The 18,456-nt window shown below is 34.9% G+C and overlaps 1 protein-coding gene across 1 annotated transcript; it reads left to right on the top strand.

The window, feature by feature from the left end:
• The first annotated feature begins 1,904 nt into the window (after positions 1–1,904).
• Positions 1,905–12,987, top strand: LOC108968434 (myophilin). The gene is made up of 3 exons (XM_018932481.1): positions 1,905–2,052; positions 12,203–12,523; positions 12,592–12,987. The coding sequence occupies exons 1-3, from the start codon at positions 2,047–2,049 to the stop codon at positions 12,772–12,774; spliced, it is 510 nt and encodes a 169-aa protein (XP_018788026.1). The 5' UTR covers positions 1,905–2,046; the 3' UTR covers positions 12,775–12,987.
• Positions 12,988–18,456: the final 5,469 nt, after the last annotated feature.

Below are 18,456 nucleotides of genomic sequence, written 5' to 3' on the forward strand. Positions count from 1 at the left end.
GCGCTACCCGAGTACGTTTTTAGACTGTTTGAGTATGCTCTGTTCGATTTAAATAAGCATTTTAATGTTTCACATAAAATTAAATTTTGTAATGGTTCTGATTTATAGTATTTATTTCAATGAAATGCTCATCGAGTGAGAAAAGTACAGGATAATATTTCATTCATTCAAAGTTGCTTTCAATAAAAAGTCTCGGGTTTGCAAAAACTGGATACCTGAATACCTGAATTTCCTAATTATCTAAATTCGTAATGTTAATTATTCCGGTATGTTTCTAGCACTCCGAAGGAAACATCGGCGATACCACACAATATATAAATATTAGTAGTATGATGAGCTTAGTTCAATAATTTTTGAGATATCAACTTGAAATTTTACATTAACCTTCTTCTTACCAAGCAGCTGCTCATTTGTCGAAATCGCTGATATCGGATTAAAATTACATATAGCTGTCATACAAACTGAATGATCGCAAATAAGTGCTGGTATGGACAAATTTTCCATTTGAAGAGTTATCTTCACAAAATTTAGCTTTTGGTATTATCTAACACTATTATGTAATATATGTAGAAACTGTTGAGATATAACCACTATAACGTATAGCGGCCATACAAACTGAACCATCGGAATTAAGTGTTTGTATGGACAAATTCTCCATTTGATGAGCTATCGTCACGAAATTCGGCATGAACTACCATCTAATACAGTAATGCAATCTCTGAAGGAATCTTACAGCATATAGCATACAAACTGTCCGCTCAAAGTCTCTGTATGTTCTAAGTGAACGAATTTTCCAGTTTTTATTTACAACTCTGTCATTTTGTGATTAAACGCAATGTTATTTTGACAGAATCCTATTTACATTCAATCATAAAAGTTTTGACAGCACAAAGTCTTCATTTTACCAATTAATTTCACGCACAATTTCTCAACCAGCAATATGGAGAAACTTTACATTTTGACGTGTGAATTGATAAACAGACAAATAGATCATCACGATCTGCGGCTAACAAGCTGCCCGCTACTAACAAGTCACTCACACACGTTCACCGCCCACCCACTTCCCTTTGCACTTAGGTGTTGTAGTAAATATTTATGCGCGAAAGCCAAACAACGCCCACAGCTTACACACACACACACACCTAGATACTTGTATGAATTGTTGTAAATAAGGCGACAAACATGCAACGTGTGTTTGTCGCTGCTTAGACTCATTTATGATCAATCGTTGTCAGCTGTGGCTGCGCACGATGAAATGTGTGATCGCGTGGGCCACCGCGAATGGTGTAAGAGAAAGCATAGAACGGCAGAAAAAACAAGTGACAAACGGACGGCAGCCTTCACCGTCGAAAGTGTCAGCGCCATCACCTTCACCTCGACAGCCCGCCAAGAGTGCCTCGACAAGACACTGCGGTACGTATATAGTACACATATATATACATATGTATATATACTGGTGTTTCGCTGTTCGTGCTTTTCGTCGTGATTTGCTCACGTTCCTCGCCTTAGCCAATTGTTTATGCCGCCTGTCAAATGGATATTTAGTGTTTTGCTTTTGCTTTCGCGTACGTTTTGTGTTCTAAACGAAAGTCATTGGCGCACAAACACATGCACAGCTGTAAATGCGTACGTACAAGTTTACGTCATTTTTCCATTTTCGCTAAATGATCGTCTATATACTATAGTATATTTGTTCTGAACGAAACTGTTCTGGTCCGAGGCGCATTACCCCATCAACTCGATTTTCCGCCCGCGCGTTGGTTTTGCTGCGCCTACGCCTACAATGTGGCACTTTGCGGCTGTTTCAACTTGTTCTTCTTCTTGTTTCATGTGAGTTTGCTGAAAATATATACTTTTTAATTTTGCTTGTTCGTTTGTTTTGGGGGAAAAGATGAAAACTCGCATTGAACACTTGCGTTAGTTGAGAATTTCACTTCGATCAAGTTAGACACTCGGCGCTGTGGTCACACCAGAGTTCGCAATAATTCCAAAAAATATTTCCAACATCGTTTTAGTGTACAGTTTTTAAGTGTTTTCAAAAATAAAATGGCTGTAAGTGACATTTAGCATATACAAATATATATACATATATGGTGGAAAATATACCGCTACTTAAGGTGAAAATGCGTTTTATGCTTCCACGTCCTAGATTGTGGAAACCAAGTGATTAGCGAGGTCCGGAGAAAGCAAAAAAATCCAAGAATATTAGAATTTCATTTAGTTTGCACAGGATTCGATTGCAAAGGAAGTTTCTAGTATCTTAAGATATTGTTTTGATTGAGTCACCATAACATATAGTTTTCATACAAACTGAAAAATTGGAATCAAGTGCTTGTATAGAATTTCCTATGAGTTATTTTCTAAGGCAATATTACAAAATCTAAAGAGATTGTTCCAAATGGATTACTATAACACATAGCCGCCATAGCTCAATGAATGATCATAATAAAATGCTTGTATGGATGGCTTTTTCATTTGACGAGATATCTGCAGGAAATTAGCCACAAGTTGTTACCTAAAGCATTAATGCAATATCAGAAGAAATTTTCAAAACGGACTACTATAGCATATAGCTGCCATATAAACTGAACCATGGGAATAATGAGCTTGTATGGAAATCTTGTCCGTTTGACGAGATATCTGCAACAAATTTGGTGCAAATTCTTATCTCAAGCGGTAATGCAATCTCAGGGGCAATTCTTCAACTCAGACTACCATAACATATAGCTGCCATACAAACAAAACGATCGGAGTGAAGAACTTCTATGGCAAACTTTTTCATTTGACGAGATATCTGCATGAAATTTGACATGGGTTATTGTCGTAGTTTAATTAATGTTTATTAGTACAAATAATTTATAAAAAAAAGGTATATAGTATATCGCTTGTAGCCCACATACGCACAAACACACAATCGTTGCTGAAATGCAATAAAATATTTGCATTTGCAATTATGGCGCTCTTCAATTATTAATTAAATAAATTTAATTGCAACTGATTACAGAATTTATGTATTTCAAAATCATATTTAACAACAAACAAGTATACACACACATACATGCACGCATCCACATTACGTGACATACATAATGCCGGCAACGGAGTGGGATTTAAACCACAACCGTCAATAATTTGGAATTAAAATAAAAAAAATTATTTAATTATAATTGCAATAGAATGATATAGGTTCATTAAAAGCGTTTATTTGCTTACACACCGCTTTTGTTGTACGTGAGCACACGCTTTGTTGCAGTATTTTAAGCAAAAACTGTTTAAAGCCACATGAAACACGTGATACTAACACAACTTTAGTTAACAAATAATTATAAAGCACGGCATATATATCTCAATGAAACATGATAATAATAATTCTATGATTTGTACGCTACATTAGCATTTCTTTTATGAAATACCTCAATAATTATTGAAAAGCCAATTATTTTTAGTAGCCAGCTGCTGCTTCCTCGGATGTCGCTGTTAAAAGGCTGCAGTGTAATTAGCGCAAATATTTGCTCATATTGCTTTTGTGGTTTTAATTGGTAAATGCAGTTCTCTCCTTAAATCCGAAATTATATTTTGTCCATAAATTCAAAATTGTTGCTTGCCATATTTAGAGCAATAATTCTTGAATGGAAAGCAATAAAATGTACTTCTTTTAAGCTTAAAAAACAAGAAAAATATTATTTACAAATTTACGTGATGCAGCCAATTTATGTTGACACTCCTGACTACTGACACAATATATAACTGGTTAATGAAATTTAAAATTTTTTTTTGCACCACAAAACTGATTTCACATTTTGAATGCACTAAGGCTGCGAAACTATAATATGTGAATGAAAATAAATTGACACGCTTTACTGTGAGCGCTAAACATATATTTTTTTTTAAAACGTAGAAACAACAGCTACATTTAGAAAAATTATTGCTTAATAGAGAAAAAATACTTTTATTTTTTTTTCTCCAAATATAATCTCCTTACATTACTGCGCTCCATTTCCTTTGATAACAAGGAATTATCCTGTTGGAACACCTCGGTTTGTACGCCATTCAAAGCAACCAAATTTCAACTGAGAGTCAAGTATATTCAGCTCAGAGTCAAGTATATCATCGCCTAAAAGGCAAAACAACGAATAATCAAAAAAATCGAAATTGAGTTTTTTTACTGCTTACGAATTACTATATCATATTACATACATGTAACAAAAAATTGTCGGCTTTCGCTGTCAGATGTCCGTATAATCAGTATATAACTATTTTATAACGAAAACTCAAATTTTTTCAATGAGAGTGGTTTTTATTATACAGTTTTTCCTTCGCAATGCTTAATATGATATTATAAGTTTATTTATTAAGTCCTTGTAAATTTCCGATTTATGGTTTCCTGGAAAATTTGGACTAGGTTTTAATGCCTTTTGTTTGAGTCGAAAAGAAAGTACATAACAACCATTTGCACGATCCTTTGTTTCGGTTCAATAGCTCTAACTTTAATAAGAACAAGACATTTATTGCGCCTAACTTCATGGTTCATCCTCAACTTGAACTCTCCGTTTCAAACAACTCTGTTCCAGCAATAACGTGCAAAATAACATTTATTACATATTTTTGTATTCTCTTAGCGAATGTTGCTACTCCCAAAACGCCATACATAATAAGAACCGCATTATCCATTCTCTTTACATGGACCGTTACTGTAATTGGCGTGAAAGTAGCACAATTGCGGAGAATTCTGACTGATATTTACATGCGCCCTCTCAGCCGCATGACAGAGCGTTTGGATTGCAGTGTACACATTATACCCTGAATAATATAAAAAAATTTTTAGGATGCCGAACTGAAAATTTGCACACAATTCTTCTCCACAAGAAGCAGCACATTTGTCGAAATTGATTTCCAAAACAGTGGTAAAATTTCGAATATATTGTCCAGCCCGAATGACTATGGCAAACAGACGTTATAGCCGTCATACAAAGTGATCGATCAAAATAATATAAAAATCTCCATACAATATGTATTATTCATTTTAAGTAACTTCAAATCGAATTCGAACTATTCGATTCAATGTGGCTATAAAGAGTTAGCAAAATGTTGTCCCTTGGATTCTAACCATTTATAGATATAGTTGCCATAAAATATGCATCTATGCAGGGTATCAAGGATTCGGTGCAGCCGAATTTAAGTTTTTTTTTCTTGTTTTAATTGAAATTTAATTACCGGTGGTCAACTAATAGGCAGGTATATGTACAAAAAAACACAAAAAAAAATAGCTATAAAATCTGGTTTAAAAATCTGGGAAAACAGCGACGCAGCGAATAATTGAAATGCGGTTGAAAGCAAATTTGTGTTTAATTGAATACGATTCGCTCACTTTTTCCGCCGCAGCACAGTGTAAAATATTTCTCTTCTTTACACTGCGAGCACTGCGAAGGGCAGCGAGCGTTGACAGAGGTGCGAATGACAATGATTGATATGGTTTTTCAGCAACTCTGATATTACTATTATTAAAATGCAAAAAACTACGTCTTAAATAATTCTATTTATAAATATAATACAAATACTCACAAGTTTGTATGCTTTGGCGGAGAATGATAACGCTTGCGACAGTGCAATAGTTCAGGAATTAGAACCCTTTTTTTTTTTGTTTTTTGGAATAATGTACGTACATTTTACAGGATTTAACTCAATTTAATGGCGGCAATTTTATTTGTTGATATAGTCATTAAGCCGGAAATGAGCCTTATCTGAGAAGATGATTTTTCGATGAAAAATTATAGTGAATTTTTGAATTCAGCGGAGAAGGTGATTTTGTAAAATAATCTTGGACAAAAATATACGAACATTTCTAATGGCATGGTGGTCACAAATTGCCGCAAAGGTGGTCAAAATGTGTAGAAAGCAAACAATGGTCAAAACTTTGGATACTATTCGAAATTAGTATATAATTTTCACACAAAAAAAAAAAAAAAAAAAAAAAAAAAAAAAAAAAAAAAAAAAAAAAAAAAAAAAAAAAAAAAAAAAAAAAAAAAAAAAAAAAAAGCCTGATACAAGCGGCCACTACAACTTATTGATCAGAATGAAATTCTTATATAGAAAACCTGTTTTAATTGGGAAGATACCTTCGTGAAATTTGCACATTCGAGGATATATTTCAGATCAGGTCACAATATCCTATAGCTGATATACAAACTGAACGATCAGAATTAAGTTCTTGTTTGGAAAATTCTTTATCTGTGAAGCATATTCTACTTTTGTTGCAACCGAAGTTAACATTTTTTCTTTTTTTATTATTTATGATTAAAGTGCTTCACACTGTTGTTGTTTACGCGCAAGCCTAACATATATTTGACTTGCACAGATTGCAACCGCGATTCTAGAGCGAAATTTCTATAATAGACAAGGTAAAAAAATTAAATGCTAAAGTGAATATTTTCGAGCGCAAACAATGCAAACAAAGGCGCTCAAAAGTAAAATAAATTACACCAGTGCCCTTTGTCGGGAATTTCGCCAATTATTGCTGTGCCGCTTTGTGTAGAAAATGTTTTGAATTTTTGTGAAAATCGTTTTATTTTTTTATAAATTTTATTTTCAACATATTTTATTGGGATTTTAGCGAAATTGCTCGTCAATTTTAATTTCACATTTTTGTGTCTTTCGCCACGCTGTTTCTTAGTGCGAGGTTCAAGCGCAAAAGTACGCGGTGCCGTGGTGCTGGTGTGCTGCGTCGTGTGTGTGCCGCTAGGAATTTATCGCCATTTAGTGAGCACTCTATGTTTAAGGCAATTTAAATTCGTTTATTTACTGTCTAAGCTTGCTTGAATCGCTTGATCTCATTTTCATTGACTCGATTTTATGGTCAGAGTAACAAGTGTGCACATATGCATTTGCGACAATTACAACGTTGGCATCTTGCCACATCTAATTTAGGTTTGCATGAAAGCGAAAAGAAATTCATTAAAAGCTTTGCAAAGGCACATATAAAATAAAATATTCAATATTAAACACATACATAAGAAAATTATTGAAAGTATAATTAAAGTATTTAATATACTATATACACATATATATATATGTATGTATATCGCCGCCAAAAATGCAAAATAACGTAACATCACTTTCCATAAGTTTATAGGTGAAGAAAAAACGATATAATATATAGAACCGCTCATATTGAAATGACATTTGGGTTTTGGTGTAAAATGGTTATGTATTGGTTATAAAGTGGTTGTGTATTGGTTATAAAGTGGTTATAAAATTTTATGCACATAATGCAATAACATGTAGTGAATCGTAAGCAACAAAAAACTCAATTTCGATTTCTTTTAATGATGCGTTGCTTTGCATTTTAGTAGATGATATATAATATTTATGTATATATAATATAAAAAAAATATATATCAACACTTTTTACTATTTGTAGTAGTCTTTAAAGTGTTGTTGAATTTTCTGTTGATATTTTCTCTCCCATTACATTGACTTAGTTTTCAAGCAGAAAAACTGTGAATGAAACAACGCTTTCTGCCTAAAATAATCACAATTAAAACATACAACTTTTTCTCTAGGCCAAATGTTGCTTTTGTCATGGCAATATTGAAAACAAATATTTTCGCATATAAAGCATGAAATGCTCGCTAATTTTCAAAATATGAAATGGCCAATTACATTTGTCTTTGTAACGGTGAATTGAGCTCTGACACATAGCGAACACAAATAATTGTTTTATAGGGATATATTTAGATGCCTTCGCTCGCGCGCAAATATGTACAATATTGCCATTTGTAATATTTGTGAAAGGCTTTTTCGTTGTTTCTTTTCTACTGTTTTTTTTTTTCTTCATGCTTTTTGTTCGCACACATTAATATTTTTAACAAAAGTGTGGAAATATAAAAATTGTTTACTCTGTTATATATTAAAAAAATATGCGATATTAATATACATATGTATAGTAAATAAATCCATACTAGAGCGGATCGATTTTTATAAGCCTCTGTTAAGATGGCCTTCAGGACATAACTTTTAATGGCTGCAATGGACACAAGACGCGTACGGTGCTAATAGATGAGTCTGACTTAATGTTTGGCCAAAAAGTTTGACACAGTCATAATACAATGTGGCGCATATTAGTGTGGTGAACAATTTAAGAATTTCCAGCTTCCCTACCTGGTCGTGCACGATGAATTGCTTTACGTAGATGCCTCAAAACGACCCAATAGTATATTCATCATCATTCATAAAGAACGTTAGTCAAAGTGAGCGATCAGCAGCATCTTGGTTTTTGACCGAATTGGACATAGTTTTCCGGTTTCGACTAATTTTTGTAGCGCTATTCGCTAGTTGTTAGGCAGTTTCAACATCATACATTCCAAGTAATCCCCACCAGATGTAACACACATATGTAAGTCAAAGGTTATGCCAATCCTCGCAGCATTTTTCATAAGCATTTTTCGAAATGGACTTTAGCTTCTTTAGAAAATTTTGTTTTATCTCTTCGATCGACTGAAAACGGGTTCCACGGAGCGGCAAATTAAGTTCAGAGAACAAAGAAAATCTCACGGAGCAAAATCTGATGAAAACGGTATTTGATCTTTGGTATTCATTGTATTTTTTTTCTTTAAACTCGGTCACAATCGTGGCTCCATGCGATGGTGCATCATCGTGCAAAATCCATGAGTTGTTCTTCCACAATTCCGGCCATTTTCGGCAGATGTTCTCTCGCAAACGACTCAGGTCACGAATGACGAACGAGCTGCCCACTCGAAGATTTTTATGCTGTGTTTCTTTAATATTTTCGAAATTATTGTCATTAACAGAGGTGGATGGACGACCAGCGCAAATTATTTGTATTAGTTCGGTTGAAATTTGATCACATAGCATATAAGGCTACCTAAATTAAAAGCAAAATACTGTTACAAAACATTTCGTGCTTAAATTAAAGATATTCGAACAAAATGACACTTCCAATGGCAACTACAACATTTCCTTTGTTTTTATTGTTTTGATATATTCGTATGCAAATGACGGATTAATTTATGATTTGACAATAAGCTTTATTCCAATTGACATTTAAACATTAAATTAATTTTTCAAAATTTTAAAGTCAAAGTCAAATATTTAGTCAAATACCATGAACTTTGCATGATTCATGGTATGTACGTTGAGGCATTTTATGTGTTTGGACGCTAGAAGGGGAAAGGTCTCATGCGTCACATAATTTATTAAACGGCTTTTAACCTGATGAACCTTTATGTAATTGATAGTCCAAACTTTGCTCTATTCCGAACAAGCAAAGTTGTGAAAAATTTATTGTCTGTTGTGCTTTTTGTTTTTTTTTTTTTGTTTTTTGCGATTAAATTTTGCATGCCCTGCGTGTGTTATTTTGTAACGAAAAATATAAATTCTTTTTGGCAGAAGGGAGTTTTGAAACCAGCAATGAGACTATTGTTGTGCACAGCAAATGTTTATTGCTGATTATGGCTAATAAAATGGTAAAGAGAAAACAATAAATGCCATAATTTTTGGAAAATATTCAACAAGGCAACGTCGTAATACAAAAAGTACTTGAAATCTACGCAAATTAGCATAATGCAGATATGCCATTGAAATCCCATGAAGTGCCAGCCATTGGCCCAATTACTACAGTTACATTTATATTTTTAGACTCACATAGGCACTCATGGGCACATGTGGTTGTAAGTATATGGCAGAGGGTGTGTGTCTATACAGACAAGTGGCTTTTCTAGCGTTTAATGCCTTAGTTTGTGTGAAATGAAACGGCTGGTTTTGGTATTTTTGTTGTTTGTATAGTTTTTTGCTCTGACGTCGATCTTCTTTCTGCTTAAGGTCAGTGAAGCAATTATTGTCAGAATAAAAACAAACAAAGGCATAACATAAGGCAGAAGCATCGGCACTGCACTAATTTAACCAAAAGTAGGTTTGTAATGTCGGGTTTGATGCAAGTTTTAGGTAAATGTGGCAACGTTGCATCTGGTTTCATAAACATGGATTTTACCAGCTATTGACTTTGAAAATAACTGAGCAGCGGAAAAGCACGATATTTCTTACATTCAACGCAAGGTAAAATATATACCAATTTCACCGCCCAGTTTTATTTATATATCTCATATAAAAGCATCAATCCTACACAAAATTTTGAGCATGAGCTTTTTATTACGCTGATTTTCGAGTGAAAATTGGCAATTTTTGCTATCGTATTTGCCTAAGAGCTCAGCTGTTGCTTTATATGAGAAGTAGGTGTGGTTATGTTATGATACTACTGAATAAGCAAACGAATTCGTTAGAAGGTATCAAAATGTCAGCGCTGGGTGGGCTAAAGCCGAATACAACCACAATACGAACATGGTGATTACTAGAAAAAATTATTAGATCCCAATTTAAAAAATTTAAAATTCAACAGACACATAGGATTACTACTTTTAACCATCTGTCACAAGGAAAAGGCGTTTGTTGTCGAAAATAACAACATAAAGTGCTCAAAGTGAACAAAGTGAACAAAGTGGCGATATTTTCCATTACTCCATTTATTGGAAATGAAAATTTTTGAGTTAAAATGTTTACAGAAATATGTTTTAGCCCTCAAAACCGCCCTAACATGCTTCAGTATATTGTTATTACCAAGAATGATGCAGGAACTTACATAATTAAATAATTTGCAACTGATTCTCATAGAATAGAGCAAGACCAATGGCGAATAAACAGGGAAGGCTTTGGATACTAAAACCCCCCAAAATCGTAGAAGGATAGATTGGAAATAATAAGAAAATGCTAAAAATTAATAATAACGGTTGTGTGCCAAACAGGTACCTGAAATTAAATATCTTAGAAATAACCTTTTTTTCTGTAGAACATGTCACTCCCTCCTAAAAGAAATTCTGTAGCGCCACTCTCCCAAGCATTACAGATCAACTCAAATATATCGAAAAATTGGTAGTACATAGAGGAACAAATTACACAGAAATGGGCCTTTGGGAACGAACGATTACTCGAAAAGTACCAGAAAGTATGTCAAGAACTAATTTAGACATAACAATTTATATGAACGCGAGAAAACTGCATAGTTTCCTAACTTGAACCGCATCGAAAATATATGAGGAGATATCAAGGCATGTGTTTTCGAAAATTACTGAACAATAAAGCTTTTCTTTAGAGCGTCAGTCGGTATGGCTGATAGATGTACTTTGTTAATGAACCCTGCAACTTTACTTAAGCTAATTTGCAGCATGTAAATCAGCGCTATGTATGGTATGTACTCAGTATCTACTCGAATCGATGAGGAAAATTCACGATTTAGAAAAATTTTAGGGTAAAGATACAAAATATCTATTTGGACTACTTTCTTTGCGCACGCAAACTAAATGAGAATAAAAAACACACGTAGGTAAATCGCGTGCAAAGAGGAGGGAAAACGAGCAAACAGTGGGCGCCACGTCATTGAAGTATTACCAAATTCACCGCTTGAATTTTAATTAATTTTAGGTAATACGGCAAATATATGCAAAGTAACTGATATTGGGGTATAGAAAAATTGTTGTCATTGTTGTTGTATTGCTGTTGTAAGGCGATAACTTACCCCATTTATGGGCCGAGCACGAGCACTTGTTTGTTGTAGATCATTAATTTTATTTATTTTGTTAAAATTTATGACACTGTTGTTGTTTTTGTTGTTGACATGGTCATTATTTAAATTTTCGGCGACACCGACATAGCCACGTTGTTATTTACGCTTTGCATTTTAATTAATTGCGACAAATATTAGCTCTCGCAATGACAACAAAAGCAACAACGAACACTGTTGGTGGACAAGTGTTGATTTGCAACCACTGGTGCAACAAAAACAACAATGCCACAACGCTTGATTTATGATGGAGTGCGGTTGCAACATGTTAGCGACGTTTTGTAGGGCGTTTTCAATTATATGTGGTATTATTATTTGTTATTGTTGTTTTTGGTTTTGGCAAAACTATGTAAATCAATTTTCATTGATTAAGCGCGACTATTTATTTGTGTGATGCGTCATTACTTTGTATAGATCAAAGCTGATTGCGTGTGAGCGCTGAAAAGTAGGCTTAAAGTGTGGAAGGGGATTCATTGATAAATTCACATTTATAAGTCAAACACACACACACATGTAATTGTGTTCCATCTTGAATACCGTTATAATAAATTATGCTCATCCAACTCTTTGCAGCCCCGCAACAAGGAACAAGAACAAGAAGTCCTCAACTGGATCTTCTCAGTGTTGGGCGAGAAAGTGCCCGCCGGCCAATACGAAGATATACTTAAGGATGGCATTGTCCTCTGCAAGTTGATCAACAAACTGGCACCCGGCTCGGTGAAGAAAATCCAGGAGCGTGGCACCAACTTCCAGCTAATGGAAAACATTCAACGCTTCCAAGCGGCGATCAAGAAATACGGTGTGCCCGAAGAGGAAATCTTCCAAACTGCCGATCTGTTCGAACGTCGTAATATTCCACAAGTGACGCTGTCGCTTTACGCCCTGGGACGCATCGTAAGTCGAAATGAGCTCAGTATTTTCATTCCAATACTCATTCAAATGTATTTTCTTTTGTTGTACAGACTCAGAAGCACCCAGAATATACTGGTCCCTCACTAGGCCCTAAAATGGCCGAGAAGAATGAGCGCGAATTCACCGAGGAGCAATTGCGTGCACACGAAGGACACCTGAATCTGCAGATGGGCTACAACAAGGGCGCCTCACAGTCGGGCCATGGCGGTTTCGGCAACACGCGCCATATGTAAGCAGCCGCTGGAGAGTTTCCTAATTCACCTATATGTAGTCAGTCAATTTGGCGTTGTTTCTCTATGTAAAAGCATAATTTTTTACACTGTGTTTTGTTTATCTAACTTTCTTAATTGAAAGAGCATTATTTTTGGGGCATTTTTCTTTAGTCATTATTTCTAATATAAATTGTAATAAAATAAATAAAAGAAATAATTAAAATTTAAAACATACATTTTACTCGTCTCATTGGTTAAAAAACTGGTAAAAAAAACCGGTAAACTTAATAACTAATATACTTATATTCAGCTGAGGAGGAGACGTTTTAATTATGTTCGTCTGTCTGTGTATACGCCAACTAGTCCCTCACTTTTTGAGATATGTATGTAGTATGTATATCTGAAATTTAGCACAACTCCTTTTCTACCCGCCAAGCTGCTTATTTTTCAGAATCAACGATATCGGACTATTGTACCTTATATACAAACAGAACGATTGGAACCAAGTGCCTTACCCCATAAAACAATCTCGATAAAATTGGTGTACATCGGCCCACTATGGTATATAGTTAAGGCTAGGTTAGACTGGTAGGTTAATGAGCCACCCGTAGATCAGTTGGAGTTTACATGGAATTTAGTTATGTGATCCCTGAGGAGTAGTCATCCTTCAGGATGCCTGCGCTTGACGCGAGCCTCACAATCGATACCTCTTCCAGTGTCTCATACAGTGGGGTCAGAAAAGTTCACATGCGAAGATTCACTGTTCCCCTGTTGCCTTCCTTTTCACATTTCCTGCAGTCTTCTCGATCTGTCAGCCCCATTCGACAGGCATGTGCCGCCACCAGGCGCTGACCATTTAGTATTGCCATCATTTTCCTACAAATTGTGTGTACTTCTGGTCCAAAGTTTAACACATGATTTTTGCAATTTTACTTGTTCCAACGTGTTTTGATTTTCTTTACCATGCTTCTGCCCACATCGTCTTATAGCCATGCAGTCTTTCTCTGTGTTTACTGTGAACCTTCTTTCCTAACTGAAAAATCTGTTTATGTAGCCGGTGCTAGCAAAAGCATCATTGACCACTCAGCTGTGCCCGAAATTTCTATATGTAAATTCTCCTACAGCCAACAATCGCCACGCCGATTTTGGGTACAGGTATGGCAATCGTTCAAGAGCCTACAGCCAACGTTGGAGTGGTTCTTGAAGCTGCCATTGTGTACACTTTAGCAAGCCTCTGAACCCATTCCCTACGCCTGTCTACCATACTACTTCGTCATAGAGCAGAATTTTTCATTGAATAGCTGTGCAGGAAAGAGGCAGAGAGCTCCCAAGTTATGCTGATTATATGCTTACACGCATATAAGGCATATCGTTTGGCATACAAACTGAATGATTGGAATAAAATGTTTGTATGAAAAGCTTTTTCATTTTAGGAGATATCTTCACGAAACTTGGCATGGCTTAAAAATTGTTCAGATCGGATTGCTATAGTAGTTCGGTATGAACGGTTCCAACAAATGAGCTGGTACTTGTGGAGACAAGAACGTTTTGTATCTCAAAAACTGAAGGACGAAGCCGACTCAGCTCGTCACCGTGCTCATTTATATACATATAATACATATACTTTACAGGGCCTCCAAGTTTTTCTGCTTGGTGTTACAAAACTGCGTTGTAAACTTAATATACACTGTTGAGGTTACAAATAAGTATGCCTGGCAAACATGAATGTCGATTCTTAAGGTAAGCATAAAATGTGCTTCTTACAAGTTCGCTTCGTAAAGAACTTCTTGAACCCTTATTGTCTCTTAAAGTTAAGCCACCTGCACTTAGTATTGCTGAGAAAAAGCTACAGCAAATAAGTAATAAAATATCACGCTCTCCCGCGACTCCGTTTAAATTACATAATAAAGTGTTGAATTTCCTCGATCCAGTTCCAGTTGCTATTGTCTTAAATACTCAGCGTTGAAGGTGAATTATTGATTAAATTGTTTTCCCGTGTGTTTGTGTCGCCAGTGCTGAGTGCGTAAGTGTGTAACAGCATCATGTATGAACGGACAATGAAAGTAATGTGTTGGGTGTGACCAGATGTTAATAGAAAATAATATGAAAATATATTTGCAAATAAATAAATAACCATGCACCAGTGAAAGGTGAGTATATAAGTGAGTACATGAAAAGCACATCTGTTCACAACATCCACGCCCACACATGACGGCTAAGCTCGAACGTCGCCTTCTCGCGGTGATTTGTTTGCTAATTCACGTATTTTGTTTTGGCCATACGTGCGGCTGTAAACATACTTACACACAGGCAGGTAAGTTAGTTTGCGCACATTTGCAATTCGGTTTCATCGCTCATGTCGGTTGTGGTATTTATCTAATTTTATTTATGCACTCGATTACGCGCACACACTCACACACTCTTATGCATGTGTATCTACATGTAGGTATACCAGGTGCTCGTTCAAATGACGGGTGCTTTGCACACATCCGCTTACATTTACTAGTACACACACACACATACACGAAGTCAGGTGAGCTTACAACGTCGGGTAAGCGCTTGAGCGCAGATTTTCGCTACTGCAAATACCGTCTAATACAATAATTTATTGATAAAACTTACTGCTAACCGAAGAGGTGTGCTCATCATAAACGCAGGCATAAACGTTTCTATGTATATTAGGGTCGGCCAAAAAAAATATATATTTATATATATTTTTCTTGTAAAATTTTGCTACAGAATATTATAGTTTTGTTCACCTAACGGTTGTTCGTATCACCTAAAACTAATCAAGTCAGATATATGGTGATATATATATATATATGCAAATAACCAGGATAACGAGATGAGTTGAACTCCGGATGTCTGTCTGTCTGTCCGCGTGTCCCTGCAAACTGTAACTTGTCTATAAACTGAGATATACTCGTGAATCTTTGTAAACATATTACTTGGGCGAATCGAAAAGACGAGTTCGTAGATGGGTGTCTTCGGAAAGTAACTGAGTCAAGCCCCAGATACCTGAAACGTGGAGCCCGTGAGTCCTTCTGGCGCAAATATCGATCAAAAGGCTATAAACTCTGTTAAAATTGTACCCATGCGGGTGTGATTCAATCATCAATTTCAATAGCTCCAAAGCTTATGGCAGCGATTCGTCTCCACTTTTCGAGCTGCCTTTGAAGTTAGCTCGCAAAAAGTTTTGCACTTTTTTGTTATTGGTGCTGAAGCGCCAGGGAACGGTAGCTTCGCACTCTCGACTATGTTGCTTTCGAAAATGCAGTCCGCAATCAAAATCCAAAAACAAAAAATCCAAAATAAATCTATGAAATTCAAATACCTTTTATGATATCAGTATGTCTGGGTGTCAAAAATGAACTGAATCAGGTTAATCTTTCACTTAATCCCTGTATACGTAAGAGAATACTTTTAAATTTTCGGCTGATTTTATCCGCATATATCGGCTAAATGTGAGGTACCGCAAAATAATTGAACGTGTATATAATATTGGATGAGAATTTCCACCAGCCCCCATATAACAAACATCAGGATTTTCAGACATTCGGTTGACCTTACTCTATACTATACTATGGAGTACGGTATTTGTGGTACCTGAATGAAACTCACTGAGTTTTTTTCGGGTCCATACTACTCCTGTCTCACATATCCGCACATGAGATTTTCAAACATCACAATATGCTTCCTGTTAATATTAACATTAAGAGCTCATTTACCAATATACCATTCATCATTTTCACGGTAGTTAAGGGTTACGTAGGTTTACGGATTTAAACAATTTTTTTGTCTTATTCAATTTTCTAAAGGCTCCAGAATATTATCCTAAATTTTCCAGTTGATCCGATAGTTGATAGTTTTGGAGATACCGTCTTGAGAACTTGTGAGCTCGAGACTAGCTAGGCTCAGTGCGCCGCATTTAAACACGTTTTTCTTGAAACTGTGTTTTTGATGCCGGTTGACAAGATTAAAATAAAATTAAATTAAGATAAAATTTTACAAAGTTATTTGAGATACAATTATTGAAAACTTGGACGAAGAACTTTATTTTCGATTACAACTATTTGAAAAAAAAAATGTACCGGAATTTTTACTGAAATTTTCATTTTTTTGAAAAAAAGTCGTACAAAAATTTAATTTTCAGTTTTCTTCCTTCGTCCAAGTACTAAGTTAAGGTATTAACTAAAACACGAATTTGTTTTGACTTTTTAGATGATCATTTAAGGAGTTATCGGGCCAATGTGGGCGCATTTTTATTTGATGGGTTGAGTCTAAAGTATTTTTTTCCAAAAATTTCAGAATTCCTTTGCTAATGGTGCGTTTGTAGTAAAGAAAAATTCTAGAAAATATATCATTTTTTTATATGAGAAAAAAAAGTTGTAAAAAAGCCACTTTTTTTACACGAAGAAACCCATGCTTCCCCTTAAGGAAAAGTAATTCATTTTTTTTTGCCCACCCTAACGTATATGTGTCCATATGTTGACTGTAGTTGCCTACACATTTGCTTATTTCAAGTTCTTTTTTTTTTACTTTCTGCACGCTTCAGGAATACATACAAGGCATGGGGATTTAACTTTCTCTTTTCATTTTTGTTTATAACTGTATAGAAAATTGTATCTCAGTACGTTTCGCTTCAAGTTGGCCTAAAAAATGCAATTAAACAAATTCCACTAATCCTTGTAATTTTACTTGTTCACCATACCTGCGTGGCGTAATTGAATTTTATTGGTTTTATGAGTGTATAAAGTTGTGCGTGCGTGGCATCACGGGGATTAGCCGCGCAGATTGTGACATATTTATGAGCTTTATGGCGCAGCGTTTCGCAAAAACCTTGTATTCTGAGACATTTGTGAAATTCACAAAGGAATTTAATATTTCCATGTTAAGCTCTTTGAGCAAATTGCTTTCTGAGAGTTAAAATAGTTTGCGGAAGAAGACAATGCGCATAAATGTATATTTTCAATAAAAGAATATCATATATCAATAAAAGAATTCGATAACTGTCAAGTATTTTTGTTTACCAATTTTAGATTTTCTTTTAAATATTTTAATTGAAATATTGTAAGTTTCCTAATGTGCATTTAATTGTGGTTCATTTCGCCTGGTATTCTCTTTATGTTCAATTCCCAAACTTTTCCGTTGACATGTCAAATGAAAATAAATAAATTTTTCCTTGCGAATCTCCTTTCAATTGAAACATGCAGCCTTATAATTATTGATCCTCAAAAAGTTTTAGCGTGAGAATAAATTGTAATTAAATATTTGTGTTCATAAATCAAAGCGTTTGCATTCTTTGTTCAATCTTCCGAACCACCGTTACGTCGAAGTAATCAAAGTGTCATATTTTATGCTATGGCAATTAAAATTAAAAGCTAACTTTAAATGCAGCTTTTTGTTTGCATTGCACATATTTCTCGAACTATTGAAAGAAATACAAAATATACATGAGCTTTAATTAGAAATTCTTGAGTTTTGATTTTGGTTTATATCAATTGTTTTGTGTGATTTTCAATTAAGCTATAAGAGTTCATATCATTTCATGCTATATATAGAAGATTCTTTAATTTCGTGATATTGTTTGTTTGCTATAATAACATTCTTAGGTGTGCTTAGCAAAAAACTTGTATAACTAAATCTAACTATGTTCCAAAAAATATTTACTGCAGGTCTTTACCTTGATTTCGATCGACCAGT

The sequence above is a fragment of the Bactrocera latifrons genome, unplaced genomic scaffold (genome assembly GCF_001853355.1).
Source record: "Bactrocera latifrons isolate USDA-ARS-PBARC rearing strain unplaced genomic scaffold, ASM185335v1 scaffold_215, whole genome shotgun sequence".
Classification (NCBI taxonomy): Eukaryota; Metazoa; Arthropoda; class Insecta; order Diptera; family Tephritidae; genus Bactrocera; species Bactrocera latifrons.

Coding starts and splice junctions, on each gene's coding strand:
- LOC108968434 (XM_018932481.1), top strand. Junction 12,524..12,591: donor TTTACGCCCTGGGACGCATC/GTAAGTCGAAAT, acceptor TTTGTTGTACAG/ACTCAGAAGCACCCAGAATA.